This window comes from Natator depressus, chromosome 10, assembly GCF_965152275.1.
Source record: "Natator depressus isolate rNatDep1 chromosome 10, rNatDep2.hap1, whole genome shotgun sequence".
NCBI classification, from domain to species: Eukaryota; Metazoa; Chordata; order Testudines; family Cheloniidae; genus Natator; species Natator depressus.
In genome coordinates, this window is record NC_134243.1 from 75,267,812 (window position 1) to 75,286,331 (window position 18,520).

Consider the following 18,520-nt stretch of genomic DNA (forward strand, 5'->3'; position numbering starts at 1 on the left):
ACACTCCTCCTGGTCTGGTGCATGATGTGCTTGCTTTTAGACAATGGTGGGTCCCAAACCAAAATGGAGTCACATGTGCTAACTTTTCCTTAACACTAGTGTAGACATGTCCACTGTGACTGCTTGCAAAATCCCTGTTCGGTCTGAGGAAAACCTGCACCTGCTTACTCATAGGCTGACATTCCCGGATGTACCCCAGTAATAGTCCTGTGCTTGTGTTGTAATGCAGGATAGAGATACTGTATAAGCGAGTCGTGTTGTGTATTTTCTCTTTTGGTTTTAAAATTCACCATTCTTAAGTTTGTGTCCATGCAGAATTAGTATATTATTTGCTAAATAGATTCACCAAATATAAATATACCATGCCACTCCCAACTTTTCATGCAGATGTCTGAACAGATAGTTGAACAAAAACAAGATTACTTACTTGGTCTTGCAATGGAGACTTAAATACCTGCATATGCCAATATAACTCTTAAATTGGTAGGTTTTCCAAGTACTGACATAAAAGGTACACTATTTAGATTTATACTAAGCAATAAAAGAGTACCCATACAATGCTCTGGGCATCCTTGACAACTTTCTAAAAATATGCTGAAATGTATTTCTGAGTCCAACTGTGTAACCCTATGTATCCTGCCCAAGCTCTGCACCTTCCTTTTGCTTGTCTTTGTAGACCATGTGGTTTTTCCATTCTGGTCCAGTAAACGGCTTTAGGAATTCTGTTCTAGAATTGAAGATGAAACTACTGAGCTATATATTACAGGTTACTCTGTGTTTTGAAGAAGGTGAACAGGATTTAAAAATTCTCCAAGTATCGAATGCAAATGCTACAACTTCTGAAAACAAAAATTCCATTGAAAGAAACTGGAGTCTGGCTTTTAGTTGTTACAATTAAAACAATTTGTCATGATTGATAAAATGATTTAAATAAAGTAATTATGGACCATTCTGTCTAGAGTTTGGTGACAGTGGCTGGATATTATGACAGTAAAATCTCAGTGTTGTATCACTTTTTTGAGGGTCTATATGTGCTTTTCTTTAAGCAAATGGGTCTAGTAATTTATCAGTGTACAGTCAACAAAGGTCTTCTACCACAGTAGATGCTTTTACAGCATGCCTGCTTTCACAATATGGTTAAAAGAGCATCAGTGCAGACACACGAGCTTTTGTTTGGTCTTCAGCCATGTGGAATGCATATGCCAGGGCCTTGAGGTTAAATAAAATAAATAAATAAATAAAAATAGAATTGGGGTTTGTTCAGGACTTGTAGTATTTGGTCACTTCTAGAAGAAAGGTCTTTGATCTGAGAGTCTGGAAGGAGGAAAGTGGAAATGTTTTAGACACAGTGCAGTGCTAGCAAAAGCCACATGAAAACTTTCTTTGTGGCTTAGCATTTCCATAGATGGACAGCTTCTTTATTTTATAGAGTTCAAAAGAAGTGTATTTATCAAAAAGCTTTTAACAATATTTATTTCCTGGTATAATACATAAAAACTAATGGGGATGGTGTAGAAAGAGCTTTTTAAACTGGTAACTACTAAAATTAAAAACTTGTTTGTGGTGGTGTTTGACACTTTTTTTTAATCTTTGGAGGTTGGAAGGAGATGCATAGTTATTAATATAATAAGTTTCATTTGAACATGAAATATGTAAACTCATGCACTGTTGTGGGATTTGGGAGCTTAAAGTTGAGGAGTTTTGCCCAAACTGAGATGGAGATGTTTATGTAGCACCCAAAAGTACTTCAGTCACGTGGGAAGTCCCTGTCTCGAAGAGCTTACAGTCTAAATGCAACATCCAAACAGAGGGGAGAAATGAAGCGGAGCTCCTTTTTAGGCTTGTTGCTTAAAACAGCAGCTCCGGAGAATGTATTTTTAAAAAGACCATAACCTGATTTTCATCCTATATATGTCTATATATAACTAAATTAAAAACAAGAACCTTTTGAATTTTCTTCCCTTCTTCCCAAGACCAGTAGGATAAAACAGTAACACATTCAAGTCACCCAGCAGCCCCCAGTTTTCTGTGCTCATTGGTATAACTGGATTCTGCAACATGACTACATTTTTTCAGCTTTTCGATGTTTTGCAGTCAGTGCTGTGTGCTTATATTTTATTGGATGCCTCTGTGCTAGTGCTGTAATATTTTACATTGTACCCTACTGTGACCGGGTCGGGCCAGATGGCTACAGGAGAGTGATAGAAGGCAGATAGATTAGCCCCAGGTTAAGTATGTCCCTTTTCCAGGGGTAAGGTAGCAGGGAAGGTTCCAGAACAATCAGGAACTTTCTGGAAACAATTAAGGCAGACAGGCTGATTGGCTGCAGGTGTTCTAATCAAGAAGCCGCTAGAATCAGTTAAGGCTAATCAGGGCACCTGGGTTTAAAAACGAGCTCACTTCAGTTTGTGGTGCGAGTGTAAGGAGCTGGGAGCAAGAGGCGCTAGGAACTGAGAATGAGAACGCGGACTGTTGGACGACTGAGGAGTACAAGCATTATCAGACACCAGGAGGAAAGTCCTGTGGTGAGAATAAAGAAGGTGTTGGGAGGAGGCCATGGGGAAGTAGCCCAGGGAGTTGTAGCTGTCACGCACCTGTTACAGGAGCCACTGTAGACAGCTGCAATCCACAGGGCCCTGGGCTGGAACCCGGAGCAGGGAGCGGGCCCGGTTTCCCCCCCTCCCCCCAACTCCCTACTTGATACCAGAGGAGTTGAACTGGACGGTGGGTTCCACCAGAGGGGAAGGTCTCTGGCCTGTTCCCCGACCCACTTGGTGGATCAGCAGAGACTGTGGGGATTGTTCTTCTTCCTTTCCCCATGCTGCCCCAGTGATGAGACTAACTGAGTGAACGGCAGATTTGAGCCACGAAGGTGGCCAAACTGAGGGCTGCCATGAACCTCTGAGGCGAGGAAATCCGCCAATAAGTGCAGGACCCACCAAGGCAGAGGAGAAACTTTGTCACACTACATTTATATTGTTTCATGGAGAAGGATCCTAAAACCTTTAACAAACTATACGTAGCCAACCTACGCTGAACTAATGCTAACAGCCATTTGAGGTGTTAGCTCTTTAGCAATACACACCAGCACCACGCATCATTTCAGGACAGGAAGTGAAGATTGTTGTATACTGCAGAGGGATTTGTGTGTTTCTCATAACTTTCCAAGAGAAATTTCTTCAGGACAGAAAGTGCCCTGTGAAAGTCAAGTACTTCATTTCAAAGGAAGTATATTGAGAGCGCTATTATGGTCCAGCTTAAGGCAAAATTCCCATAGTGTAGAATGGTGCAGGCTCAGGCCCTTTGTAAAAGTAATATATTAAATCAAATCACTCTGACATTTTTACTCCACAAAGGGAATCTGATAGGTTTCCTTCTAGCACCAGCACTAATGGTTCAGCCTTTAAATGACCCTTCTTCCTTGCTGAGAAAGACGTAACATGACACCACTTGGAGCCCTTCAACAGTCGTTTAGTGGGCCTACTTTGGCAGTTTGAGATGCTCCCTTACCGTTTTTTCTCCCCCTATCTGTATTTCAGATGTTTGTGCGTTCCTTGCAGTGTTTTCATTTGCAGCTGGCCTGCAAAGGGGCAGCCCAATCTCAACAGCACTGTGCTGTCAATAGACCACCACCTAGCCCATATTTTGTATATTTGAATGTACTGTTACTTGAAGGATAACTACTTTCTTTTAAGCCGTTTTTTAAAAATACCACTCAGGAACAATCAAATTGACTCTTACAAAGTGAGAGGATTTTTTTTTAAAGATCTAGAAACCTTAACACTGTCCTCTCTTATAATGCCTGATTCATAACTGCATACAGAGAGATTACGTTTTCAGATTAAACTGTATCTTCGTTTCCTTGTTGAATTTTAGGACACCTTTTTTCCCCACCCCATCTTTTTTCCCATGATGTTTGATTGTGTCTGTAGTAGGTTGATCTTCTCTGCACAGACCTTTTGGGGTGCAATCCTGCAAGGTTCCTAGTGTCTTTGATTCTCTTTAAAGTCAACGGGAGCTGAGTACACTCAACACCTTGTGGGATCAGGAAAGCTGTAGTAGAAATGAGTAAAATGTTAGCTTGTGATTCATCAGAGTTGAATGATGGCCAGAGACCTATGCATAAATAAAACATTACACATTTATATAACATCCTGTAGTAGTAGTGGCTGGCAAAAAATCTTAGACAATTTATTGCTCCTACCATATCTAACAGAATGAGACATAATAGGGAATTTTTACACTTTGTATTCTGGTATCTGTGTTTTAGTTGTGTTCATGAAATGGGCAGAAGTACATAGTCTCTGAGGTTTCCTTTTATATTTTCATGCCAATCAAAATAATTTCTGGTTGGTGAAGATGGGAAGTCAGAATTAGTCTAGGACAGTGTAGCTTTCACTTGGCTCATTCAATGCATTTTCATCCAAATGCTTCTTTACCTTCCTTAATTTCTAAGTCTGTACTGCTTAAACCCATGATTAATATGTTGGAGGCATACAGGCATATTCAGTTTAGTAATACATTTCAGCCTTTTCTGCAGAAATGTTTTTGCAAGTGGTTAGGCCGTCAGATAGGAGACTTCTGTTGCTTGTTTTTTTAAAAATGTTTTTACTACTTAAACTTTCTAAAATAACTGATTGTGTTTTTAATTGAATTGAAATGTATGCAGTTGAATATACCCTTAATGTTTGGAAAGTCATCAAAGTTAGAGATGGACTAGACCACTTAGATCATCTAAAGTAATCAGTCTCTCAGCCAGTTCAGGGCTGTTTCTTAGATTACATTTTTTAGTGCTTTGTTCAGTCTGGATTTAAATGTCTCAGGTTAATGAGTCGCTACTTTCCCTTAATAGACTGTTCCTCGAGTGACTGTGTCTTGCTGACAGGATTTTTTTATTTCCTGGAAACCTGAATTTTCCCTTTAACTTTCTCTTTCTCGGACTCTTACGTCCCAAGCTAAATCGAACCTCTCCAGGCTTGGTGTTCATACTCTTAAATGCTTGTAGGTTCTTAATGTCTCTCTCTCCTGTTACTTATTGATTAGCTATGCTCTACTTGTTTGGCTCTTCTAAACATTCCTCACCAGCCAGTCCTGCCAGCCTCCTGACTATTTTTATGAAAAGATGTAACAGTCAATGCTTGAAGTGTATTGACAGCTTACTAATAGTCATAGGAAATGTTTTGCTTTTTCTTAGTTGGAAACTTGTATGTACACTTTCTATCGTATAATAACCATCTGTCGATATCTGAATTTTTTGTTTTGTAATTTTAGTGTAATATGCAAACCACTTTGTTTCACTGGCCAGAACTCTGCTTCATTGATGCAAAATCTGCCCTCTTACATCTCATGCAATTTGAGTGATGTCAATGTGGTTGTCTGGGTGTATAGTAAGTCAGCGCTGAATTTAACCCAGTGTGTACAGAACTACACAATTCCTGGTCTGTTAGCTGCCCTACAGCTTATGTCAGTAAACACCTGAAAAGTCAGAGGTGGTCACTAATTTGCATTAGTTATAATGAATTTCATTAAATTATTATATTATCTTGAACAGTTCCATTCTGTTTTTGTACATTGATGGAGCTCTGACTTCAGTGGAGTTACATCACTTGACACTAGCATGGGACTTGGCCTGCTGTTTTTAAAAGGTTAGCTATAGATGTGAGCCCAAGAGTCGTTTTGCCTTTTCAAATTGACAGAATTAGTAAATTCATTCTCACAGTGACATTCCCTTCATAATGGGATTTACGGAAGTGTTAGAAAGGGGTTAGGTATTTTTAGAGTAACTTTAGTGTGTACCGGGGTCTTTTTAAAAATACTTTCTCCACAGATTTCATTTAGTCAAATTAAATTAAACTGACGTAGCGTAATATTTCATGTTCACTTACAGGGAACTTACTTTGATTTTAATTATTTCTGCTGGGAATTGTCATTACTTCATTTTTCTCCTCTTTCTCTTTTTGTTTTCTAAAACCCAGATTTAGGTCGTTCTCGAGAACTGCAGTATGTTTATGTGGATAACAATATTCACCTGAAAGGGCTCCCTTCTTATCTATATAATAAAGTCATTGGTTGCAGCGGGTAAGCATGAATTAACTTAATGTCTTGCATACCTTTATCTCCTAACGCTCTTCATAAATACATGCCTGTGTGATACAACTGAATTTTATTTTGGGTTATTCATTCAGGACTGATGTTACTTTGAAGGGATTACTTTGGCTGCCTGTTCTATATTACTTTTGTAATCTTCTGCATTAATTTGCTGAACATTTAATATTTCAGTGCTAAGCCACAACAGCCAGAGCATTTGTGGATATTTGTAGGAAACATTTACTGATAATGTAGGGCATGAAGCTGAAGACTGTGTTTTAAATTTGGCCCAAAATGTAGGCTTCATTGAAACATACTTTTCCATACTTTTAAAATACGTTTCAATGATCTTTAATAAGTAAACATCTCTTACAGTGTTTGCATCCCATACATTGCAGCACTGGACTAGTCAGTGGGTTCTCAAACCTTTGCCTATAATGGACCATATCTGAATAGAATTTCACATGGTCTTTCCTCTTATTCATACTCTCATAACATCCCTGTAGCAATTCTTTATAGTGCTTGGCACTCAGTAAGCGATTAAATAATTTTCTACAAATTGCAATCCAACTTTTATGTATATTTAAAAATACCCTAAGCTCTATCGTATGTTTGTGAGTTTGATGTGAGGAGAAAGTGTGCTCTCCAGGACATTTGCCTGTTTCTTCTCTGACTTAAATCAGGAATAATAGCTCCATTGAAATTAATGTAGTTATGCTGGGGCAAAAGTGGTGAGAGGAGTACATGCCCCAGTATCTTCTAATTATAAAATCACTATGCTATTCCTCTCAACTATACCTACCCTAATTATAAACTCCACATTTATAGCCCATGCTTTGTTAAAGTATGTTAACCATTACACATCTGAGAATTTTTAAGGTTTTCCTGATAGCCAAAGCTCATATTCCTCTTTGTTCCTGTGATGTATAAGTATTTTGCAGTTGTATCACAATTTGCTGTTGCCAGGTGGGGTCTCTCTGTGCTGATCAAAAATTTTATTGACCTTATCCTTCAATAAATGACGTGGTTGTATATCTACTTTAAGTGTTTGTTTTGCTTTATCAGAAACCGGAATAAATTGTAAACAAGATGTTAAATTGTTTTTCTTTACTTTTAATTCACTCTTCTTTTTTGAGAAAACACTAGTGATAGTACCTAAAAGTGTGCTAACAGGTTTGATTGAACAGTTTTGTTTATTTTCAGTCATTTTGAACCCCATCTTTGCCTTTCACTATATCTTTAATTTTCCATTTTAATCTGTTAAAATGTTTGTATCTAAAACGAACCGTATGCTAATTTTTTGAGTGGCATCACTTGTCATCTTATTTCACAACTGTCTGCATAAACCAGATTTTCATTTGACTTTGTCCCTTTTAAAAGATGTCTGCTAGTGTTCCTCCTCATTTACTATATCTTCATTTTCATAGCCTAATCAGATTTTATGTTAGCCTTTGGCATTTTAACCACAATTGAATACAGCAGGTCTAGATGAGATGGCTAAAATGGCAGCATCCAATAGTTCCTTGACTACGCTTCCACTGTTACTGCCACTGGTGCAGCTACACCAGTAGTAGCTACAATGGAAAATTTAATAAGTCTTGTAGACAAGGCTGTACGCGTTCAAAGCATTGCATAGACGTGAACTAACTAATCCTCAGAGCACTCCAGTAAGGCATGTGGGGAAACAAGCCCACATTGTGCTGTGTGGTGGTACTTGTACTTTCTTTAATACATGAATAAAAAATATAATTTTTTAAAAATTACCACCAGCAATTAAAAACCGATTCAGCTGATCAGCTTTGTCCTCCCCATTACAGAAAGAGGGCAGCCACAGACCACATTTTAGCACTATATGGGCTGCATTTGGGTACAGCTGATCTTCTTGTCTCCCCAATATCAGTCATAACAGAAGTGCTCAGTCTTTGAGCAAGCAATTTGACTTGATAAAGTGCTTCCCCCTGCCCAGATTTCATCTTTGCAAATAAATTTCTGTCCCTTCCACCAAAACAAAGATAGCACTTTATATTTGCAAATTAAGAACAGAACTATTGCTGCACTGTCAGGGTTATTTCTAAAAAGAGGCTATATTAACAGGAGCTGCACACTTTTTCAGATTCCTTATGTTAAAAGGTAAAATCATTTTGTGACAGAATCTACTCTTCTTTAGTAAGCAAAATAGGGTCTCTGTTTGGACTTGTACATACTAATAAAAGACACCTCTCCATACTCTATAGACATCCTTGATATAACTTAAAATACACTTATTTAGGAGAAAAAATCTAACACAAAAGAAATTCCACTTGCTGGTCGCACTCTCATCTCCTCTTCTATAGGGTAACTGTTAACGGCATAAGGAACAACGTGCTCAAATAGAGTTGATAATGTACTGAATGGATGTTGAAATGGTATACTAATTGTCTGCTAAAGGATTTCTGTGTCCTTTGCAATAGTAAGCATTAGTGGCTGGTGTAAGGTCTTTACTGGTCAGGTAAACGGATTAGAGACCTGGAATGAAGATATGGTTGTTTAAGGCTTTATATGGTCACTGTCTGGACAGGAAAACTGACGACTTGTTGCTAATTTAAAGCTAAGACTCTGAAAATAAAATATAAATTACATTGCTCAAGTAATGAATCTGTGAATTCTGCTGTCAGGCTGGCTGAAATATCATCTTTATATATGTGATTATCTCAGCACTTAAAATTTTTGTTTTCACTTTCTCTGGATTGGATTTGCAGTTCTTCCACTTGGACTGATCGAATTACTGTTTTGAGCCTGTCATTCCTTCTGAATGTATACGATCATAGTTTTACTCCTGTGGTTTATTTACTAAAGCCGTTCGGTAACTCCACTTTTAACATGGAGTTTTAGTTTTTCCTAGCCACACAGAGGATCACTATAAGCAAGAAAGGGGATGGTGTTTCTCTTTCTTACCTCATGGCATTCTTGTTTGTGCATCCTTCATGCCTATTAATAACCAGTTATTATTCTTAGGGCAGTATTCTTTCTCCTGACACATCCTGGCAGAAATGTATACAGTTATCCCCTTAAACATGCTACCATCCTATTTTGTAACTTTTGGGGATGGAGAGGTGGATATTAATAACCTAGGCCATAAGGTAGGTGTGAGGCCCAGTTGATACTGAAGTAAGTATTCAATGCATTTTACCTGTGTTATCGATTGAGGTTAATAGGGGGTAGATCAGCTAAATTCCGTTCCTCACACCAGAACATTTCCCTTCCTTTGTATTTACTGAAAGATGCTGTATTGTAGGCACAGGTTTTTGGGACCTGACATGATACATTTGATTTCTTAGTTCCTGACTTTCCTCCGCCCCCTCAATACTTTGTAAGGAAGATTCAATATTGATTGAAGTCAGTAGAGAGGTTTGTCAGTCTGCTGCTTGATGCTGTGTTCCATTCCTCAGTTCTCCTGAGGTTTTCATCCACTGTCCTGTGCAGTTGAAGTTCCTTCTTATCAGGGACGTGAAGGTTTTTTTTCCCCCTTTTTCAGGTCTATTAGGATCCGGTTTCTTTTCTTGGGCCCAATACCTGGAAAAGTTGACAATTCAGTTACTTTGCCCCTTTTCTTGTTCCATTTGTTAGATCTGAACTTAACAAAGGCTGCACTTTTGCTTCCAATTTTTGAGTTGTTATAAACAATACCAAATAGTTCATGTCATTCCTGGCTTCTTAATAGTCTGGATAGACTGCAGCAGAAATCAAGTAGGGAATTTATTTTTTTACTAACAAACTAAACTGCTCTGTTTGGATCCACTGTTCCTGAGAATCCCCCTTCTTCTGAACTTGGGTTGGGTTGGAAAGGGCAGAGTTTGCTGATTTTTCTGGGTTATCTTCTCATTTTCACCAGGGCAGTCTTTTCAGGGGAGCTCTGGGAGGGGGAAAGCAGCGTTCAGTGGCACTTAAAGCACTAATTGCCTTATGGCTATATTTTGCCTGATGTGTTGTGGGTGGGAAATCCATTATCATTCCAAGCTGGTTGGTTCAAGGCACAGAAACCCAATTGTCAGGTAAGACATTGACCCATTAGTAAAATATTTTGTAATAGAAACAACCAGTTTGTACTGTTCAGTTAGGTCTGGCTAAATGAGAGTGACTCAGAGGCAAAGCTAGCAACACTAGACTTTGTTAGTCAATGTCCTTGGTTCACCTTGTGGCTCTGTTCTCATTTTTTCTAGGTATTGGGTATTACTTAATCAGTAAAGACCTTCAAATGGGCCACATCTAGCCGGTTACAGGCAGTTAGAATGTGTACTAAATTCATTTCAATCTGAAACTCACACTGTGTATAAGAGTGAGCTCTTATTCTAGGAAGGCAGTGTTCTGTAGAACAGTGTAAAGCGCACTTTGAGGTGATTGCATATTGTTTCCCCAATGGTTACTTTTATTCTGGCTAACTGCTTTCTGAATGGTTTGTATTCCTCCAGCTGTGGCTCCCCTATTCAGGTTTCAGAGGTGAAGCTGCTCTCCTTTTCATCGGGACAGTTAACTGTGTTCCTCCCAGCAGAGGTGAAGTCTATAGGGACAGAGACCGATCATGTGCTGCCTTTGCAAGAGCTAGCCATGAGGACACTCTATAACACCTACTACAGGTTTTTAAAAGGTAATTTAATTGTCTATTCATATCCTTCAGAGCTTGACAAGACCCAGCAAATGAATGGTCTTTTCAGAGGTGACAGTAGCATTTATAGAGCTCTTCAAAGTACTTTGCAAACATCAATGTTTTAAAATGTCTATTCCAGCAAATTACATTTAAGTGACCAACAAAAATTCTTTGGCCCAAAAGACATTGCTAAACATTGGGCTCCAAAGGTAAAGTGGTGGTTAGAATTTTTTTTGGGGGGGGAGGGAGAGAACAATGTAAAAGGATGCAGGCTTTCACAGTCTGCAGTGGAGAAGAAACTGACTTTAATGGGACAGGAGAGGGAGAAATTATTATTCCTGAGGCAAGATTAGATGCATTGTCCAACAATGCAACTCCTTGCCAGGCAGCACGCTCCTAAACTGGCAGACTTGTTATACATAAGGCAGAAGAAATGTTAGCAGCCGTTGGCCATTTCAGTACAGCATGACAGCTGAGCTGCTTTAGTTCTGCTCCAGTTCACGCTCTTTGTTGAAAACTGGCCCATGGCTCCTCTGGTTATGTATCATACTACCACATGAGATACCAATATTTGAGAGTAATTTGGGGGTTCAGGCTTTGTTAGATTTTGGAATGTTGTGGATCTGTCATATTCCATGCTTTGAGAATTTGTGAACCATGGAAGGAGATGTATGTAAAAAGGCTAATCAGGGAAAGCTTGGACTGGAATTATTGTTGTGAATCATAACCACTAAAGTAGTTCCTTTTGCCAAGAAAAAGTGTACAGTGAAGAGCTGACATTCTGCTGCTTGGACTTCTCTCTGCCCCAAACATTATTTATTTATTTAGGCCAATGATGGATGCCACATGTTAAGAGTGGGCCAAACACAGGAAACTATATTAGAGGAAACAATTCTGCACTGCTGGGGGAATGAATTAATGACCTGTTAGAGGTTGTGTGTTTCTGATTTCTGTTACTTAGGGGAAAAACAGGGAGAAGTTCAAATACCAAGATTATAACGGTACAATGCTCATAGAGCACAAGGTGCAATTTTCTTTGTGCGTGCGTGAAATTCTAATCTTTTTTGGAAGACAGGCTGGGGATTTGGGGCAAAAGGGATTATTCACTTCTCTCCTCTGGAAAGCGGAATTCAGATCTTTAAATTACAGATGATTGTAATTTTATCTATGTCACAACCACCACACAGTGTGGCAAGACTGTCACAAGCAAGGTTTAAGTTTAGAAAGGCCAGGGTAGTGTTGCACAATCAATGTGAAGTGTGTTGGCAGGGTGCAGGAAAACTTGTGCAAGGTTGCAGGCATTATGTCTTCGGCCAGTGCTTGAGAGATGAGGAGTCACCTATTTTAACTATCTTCCCTATCCTCAAATTTCTGCACTACAGTTTATTTTGTATCTTTCTAGTCTGGTCATAGTAACCATCATTAAAGGCGATGAGCAACACCTTGGGTGACAGTCAAAATCTGGTTGAGACTGGGGCATGGTCATGGGCAAACTATTAAAGGTCAATCCAGACAGGGATTAGATGGGTTGTGGGAAGGAGATGGAGGATGCGGCAGAGGTAATATCACTCTCTTTGGTCCACTATTGGTTGCTTGTGTTTGCAATTTCAAGGGTGGTGTTGGAACCTCAGCTAGAGTTACAAAATTGTATTACAGCAGTGACCAGGCTGGCTTTCCTCGATCTTTGCCTGGTCAGCAAGTTGTGACCTCTTCTGTTAGGTGCAGACCATTCTTCTGTTATCCATGCCTTTGTCACCTCAAAATTAGACTACTGGATTGCACTGTACATGGGGCTACACTTTACATTTATTTAGAAACTGACTCCGGTGCAAATTCTAGAAGTCTCTTTATTAAATTCTGCCCCTCATCTTGCTCAGTTAACACCCTATACTAGTGTGCAGCACTGGCTGCCTCTTTGTTTTCTGTTGGAGTTTCAGATGTTGGCTTTGACTTGTGAAAGTCCTAAGTGGCCTGGGGCCTGCCCAACTGAGAAATCACATTTCCCACAGCTGTGGCAAATGGGGGCACTGGAGCTGGAGCCTCTTGGGTATAGAAGAGCGAGATCTGTTGACCTGTGGGGCATACTAATAAGGCCATGTATTTGCTGGGCCTTTCGAAGGTGGCTGTGGTTATGGCTTTGGTTATCGTTGGCAATTTTGAATTTCTGGATGATTAATTGTTTGGGGTTTGTATAAACTGTGCTGTGCTGTGGGATGGTTATTTATTGAATTATATAAATAAAATGATACCGACTTCCTTCCTAGAATCTTGTATTGTTGACTATTGAATAGCCACTGATTAGGACAGAGAACCTCACTTCGGTTAATAGATCTAATTTAATGACGTACACTTAACTAAATCCTCCAAATTTTAATTCTAAGTTTTGCTTGAGTCAGCCAGTGCCTCTGTTTAGAAATGTTTTATTCCTTGTAGCATTTGCTGGTTTTTTGTATTTGCTTGAGCAACAGCACCTTCACCTAGCTGTTCGGGTCTGATTAATCCTATGCCTGCCGTTTTTTATTAACTTCCCTTGCTTATTTACATTGCAAGTACCATTATGGGCTTCATCTTATTTGCAGATAATTTGCTTAAGTTTACTACTCCTTTGACATGGCCAGATGTTACTGAGAGGATTAGTGAGATATTTAGTACACTAAGGGGTCATGGAACAGGTTTACTATGTTGAACCTTATCATGAATTTGTTTTGTTACAGTCCCGGTTCTTAACTTATGTTTCTTTTCTTCCCTAGATTTCAGCTTCCTAACTCCAATCTCATTACCCAAAAGTCTCTTGGAATTACTGCACTGCCCTCTGGGACACTGTCACCGTTGCAGCCAGCCCATGTTTACCATTGTCTACCCAAAGCTCTTTCCCTTGAGGGAGACTCCAATGGCAGGCCTGCACCAGGGGTAATTACAGAAAATTAGACTGGGGTTTCAGACCTTCCACAGGGGCTCCTGTTGGGAAGAAAAACATCTTTATGGAACTTGAGGAAATTTTTTTAGCTTGGCAGCCTTAATGGGGTAAAGTCTTTTTTTCTGAGATCTCCTATCAAAGGGGACCGTCATATTTATTTCTGTCATTTCCCACCAGCATTTTATTGTGCATGTACTTACAAGGACAACAGTAGTCACCATGATACTTGCTGATGGTACTCAGGGTTGTGAGGCACCTTGCTATTATGTGCCCTTAGCGTGATGAAGCCTTGTCTGTGCCTGCTCCATGGGGAACACAAGCACTTCCCTCTAGGCTTCACAGGCCCTGCTGTCACCTTATGTTAGCAGTTGGCACACCCCAGCCCATAAGCCCTCCAAGCACCTCCCTGGAGTGTCCAGTCTGTTCCCGTGGACACTCACGATATTCACAGATTTGTTGCTTCAGAAGAAACAGTACACCCCAGCTTAACAGTTCCACCTCCAATCACTTGTCCGCTTAACGTACAGCACTTAGATATGTTTATAGTAAAGTCAAGTATAAGTTTATTTAACAAAACATAACATCCAAGTAGTAGCAAGTAGAAGTATTGGGAAAAAATGATTACATATAAAATAAAATCATAACATACATTCTAGAGCCTAGACTTCATTAACAAGATACTCTCATGTCTAACCAATATTGCTCTCCCCGAATCCTTGCATCACTTTTCAGCCAGCTGGCTGTGACCCTTTTTTCATGAGACAAGAATGCTGACAGCTGGCCTTTTTGGTGAAGGACTTAGAGTGTCACTTTGTAGTCCAAGATATACCAGAGCAATTTTTTGTTTATCCACACACACACACACACACACACACACACACACACACACACACACACACACACACACACACACACACACACACACACACACACACACACACACACACACACACACACACACTTGTTTTCTTAATCCTGTAGATTCCTCTGTTGTAGATTTTGAAATCTCTTCTTTTGCCTGTGGCTCAGTATGCAAACAGGCCTCCATTATGAGGCATCCCAATACACAAATGGCCAGATATGGAGATAGGTGTCTGTTACCTTCTGCCTGAAAGGAACACTTCTGAGGTATGTCATCTCTGGTGAACTATTATGCAAATATCTGACCTGGGGATCCATCTGAAATCCTGTGCCTTCTGTCAGTTAGCACCAAGGCGTCCCTGGTTCATACCTTCTCCCTTACATTGATGCCGTAGAGTTAGCTCCTGCCCAGTTGCCTGGGCAGTGTATGTGCCACCACATTTTCCTTTCCCTTCATATGTACCATTTCCATGTCATATGCTTGGAGCTCTCTCCAACGCAGAGTCTGGAGTTGGTACCTTTTGTTCTGTGAAGCCATGCCAATGGACTGTGGTCTGTTAGGACTCTGGACTTCCTGTGGAATAGGTAAGGCCTTAGCTGCCTGACCGCCCACACAATTGCATAACATTCTCTTTCTGTGACAGAAAATTTTCTTCAGTGTGGGGAAGGGGATCACTTTTTTTTTACTTGAGTTATAGGATGCTTTTTATTGCCTTGGCCCGCTTGCATTAACACCGCTCCCAGGCCTGTATTGGATGCATCTGTGCAGAGTTCAGCCATCTTATCAAAGCTAGGACTGGCTTGAACCAGTTTCTCTAATGGAATTCTTTTCACTTTATCAAAGCCTTCTTGACAGGCTGCAGTCTCTTTTTGCAGAGGTCTGTAATTGCAGACATAATGTTGCTGAAACCTTCCACAAGCCAGCATTAATAATTTGCCAAACCTCTAAAAGACTGAACTTGCTTTTTGGTTCAAGGTACAGGCCAGTTAACAATGGACTCCACTTTTAAAGGATCCAGACAAATCTGTCCCTCTTCTGTCCAATAGCCTAAATAAAGGACTTTTGGCCTCCCCATCTTACGTTTTGTCATTTTTACTGTAAGACCAGCATCTTTGCGTTTCTTCAGCACAATTCCCACATCATCCTTATAATCTTGCCAGGAATGGCTGAATATTACAATATCATTTATGGAGGTATGAGCAAAGCCCTATAACCTGGCCAACACTTGATTAACGAGCCTCTGAAATGTGACTTCTGCATTAATTAACTTAAAAGGTAACACTTTAAACTGACAAAGTTTTGATTTGGTTATGAAGGTGAATTTTTTTTTTTCCTGTACTTCAGTGTCTAAGGGGATTTGCCTTTTGTTAAATCCAGGGTGCTTGGTAATTTTGTCCTGCCTAAAAGGTCTAGCATATCATTGATTTTGGGCATAGGGTAGGCACCAGGAACTTGTGACAGCATTAAGCTTTTTTGGGGACCGTAACAACTGGTGAAGCCTAGGGACTATTATTTGACTCTGTAACTATTCCCATGTCTAACATGCTTGCTTCCTCCTTGCAAATTTGCTCCTGCATTTTGCCAGTTGTCTTGTATGCTCTGCTGGACACTGGCTTTGGTCCGACAGTGTTAATCTTATGGACCATTTTGTGAGTCAGCCTGGCCTGCTGGAAAATACCTGTCAGTGACTTTGCAGCATGGCCATATTTGCCTTTTCAGTTAGGTTTAACCCTTCATATAAATCAGTGCCCTCTAGTTGGGTATCGCTGTGGCATTCAATCACCAAGTCAATAAGAGGGGCTGTCTCGCAGTCCTCATCTGCACAGCAAATCTTGTTTACAATGGCTTCACGATTGTAGTATACTTTTAACCTGTTGATTTGCACAGTTGGAGATGTAACCCTGCTGTGGGGCCTTGGTATACTTCAGGTAACATTAACTCTTTCTGCCACCTCATAAGCCTCTTCCCATGAATTGTGCATTTTGTGCTTATTTATAGGAAGTAACACCAGAACCAATCACCCACATCAAATGATCAATCACAGGTATTGAGATAATACCATTCTTTGTGAGCTGCCTGGCCTTTGAGCAGTAAAACCTCACTAATCCCCATCAGGGATTTTAAATCCTTCCTGAACCTCTGCACGTGTTCAGCCACTAGTCCCTGCCGCTGCCTCAGTGCCACCCCCCCAGGAATCTCTAAGAAGATCCAGGGGACCTCTGATCTGTCTGTCATACAGAAGGTCAAATGGGGCAAACCCTGTGGACTCTTGGGGCACCTCCTGCTAAGCAAATAGCAGACTAACCGTACATCCCAGTAACTTGTCCCCTTGTTTCATACATTCTCAGCATAGATTTTTAGGGCCCTATTGAATCTTTAAACAAACCATTTGTTTCCAGTACTTCTGCTTGTACTACTTGAATTTTTGTGTTAAATATAGTTATACTTGATTTTACTGTAAACTTATCTAAGTGCTGTATGTTACGTGGAGCCGTGATCTGAGGTGAAACTGTTAAGCTGTGGTTTATTGGTTTTTTGGAAGCAGTGAATCTCTGAATGCTGAGAGTGTCCAGTGGACCAGCAGCTGGATACTCCAAGGCGATGCGCAGAAGGCTTGTGGGCTTGGGTGTGCCAGTTGCTAACCCGTAGATTGACAGCAGGGCCTGCAAGTCCTAGAGAGCAGTGCTTGTGTAGCCTATGGCCAGTGGAGTTGGGGAGCTGATCCCCAGGAGGCACAGACAAGGCTTTCTCATGCAGAGGCCAGGTAGTTTGAGGTGCCTCACAACCCTCCCGGCAAGCATCAGAGTCACCCAGAATAGATTGTTCTTAATCTAAAGTTATCTTATTTATGCATTCATTTACAATAGATTAATTTCCATAAACCTGGAACAGCCTCGAGGTGGCAATGACTGTTGAACAGCTAATGGCTCTGATGTTGTGGGACTCAACTATTCCTAATAGAACAGCACGTGGGTGATCAGGAAATCCATTGGGAGGGTTTTCTTTGAGTCAGGAAAGGACTATTACCAAACAGCAATCCTTCACCTGGTGACTTCACCCCTGTACCTGAGGCAAATGCAAGCACCAAATAAAATGCCACAAGGCATATTGGTTTCTTTTGCTTAAGGCAAAAATGAAAGCCAGTGGTGGGAGCATTGCAGCCATTATCAGAGTATATTTCAAATAATCTGCAACTAAAATGCTCTTCTTCAATATGAGCAAATCAGGGGTGTGCAGTGGAAGGGTGCTGTGCTGAAGAAGATGGTTGCTAGTGAAATGCAATTACAAACAGTTCAGTTTCTATGGTCACAGAAAATGTGAACATGCCTGCAAGGCTGTCTAGTGAAGCAGCCAAACCTACACAGTTGTGTTCGCTTGCCTGGTAGCATAACCAAACGAGTTTAAAACTATGGAGTATTGTTCCTCAGGCAGGTAGAAAGTTGGCGTAACTTAAAGCTGAACACTGGTCATTTTGTAGTGCTTTTCGAGTACCACCTATTAGCCTGAGCTGGGGTTGGTGCCGAATACATGGGCAGGTGGGATACAGGTTTTAGTGAGAGGTGAGTGAAACAGTCTATCCTCAGAGACCTAACTTTGTTTAAAATTTTAGTTGTACGGAGAAAGGTAATTCTGTTTCACTGAGGCTTTATGAGGAAACTGAGGCAGGTGGGGAGTGTGTTCATTTTCAGCCTCCAGTTAGTCATGCTGGTCAATTAATGCACCCATAATTATCAACCAGAGAAAAGTTTAGTATCTTGCCAAGAAGGGAGGTGTAGCAACATCATACCTAGAAGCCTGCCTTCTGCCTGGTGTCAAGGGGTGTTTTCAGTCAGTGAGGAGAATCAGCAGCAACATCCTAGCTTGAACCTCTCTTGAGCCTGCTCCATGGTTTGTTTTGACTTGAGTTTCTTCCCTTCTTTGTGTCTGAGAGGAGGTTCCACCATAGAAAAGACCCTGTGGCTGTGCACCTGGTTAGTGATAAAGCACAGAATAAGCAGGTGGTGCTCTATCCTTCCCATCTCAGGTGGGA

The 18,520-nt window shown here is 40.5% G+C and overlaps 1 protein-coding gene across 2 annotated transcripts in view; it reads left to right on the plus strand.

Annotated features, from left to right (window-relative positions):
* LRRC28 (leucine rich repeat containing 28) overlaps positions 1 to 18,520 on the plus strand; it is an 85,679-nt gene that overhangs the window by 59,151 nt on the left and 8,008 nt on the right. For both annotated transcript variants that reach the window (XM_074966526.1, XM_074966527.1), the window contains 3 exons: positions 5,976 to 6,078; positions 10,536 to 10,711; positions 13,462 to 13,621. In XM_074966526.1, the coding sequence (XP_074822627.1) occupies positions 5,976 to 6,078; positions 10,536 to 10,711; positions 13,462 to 13,621 (439 nt within the window). The remainder of the gene's footprint in view (positions 1 to 5,975; positions 6,079 to 10,535; positions 10,712 to 13,461; positions 13,622 to 18,520) is intronic.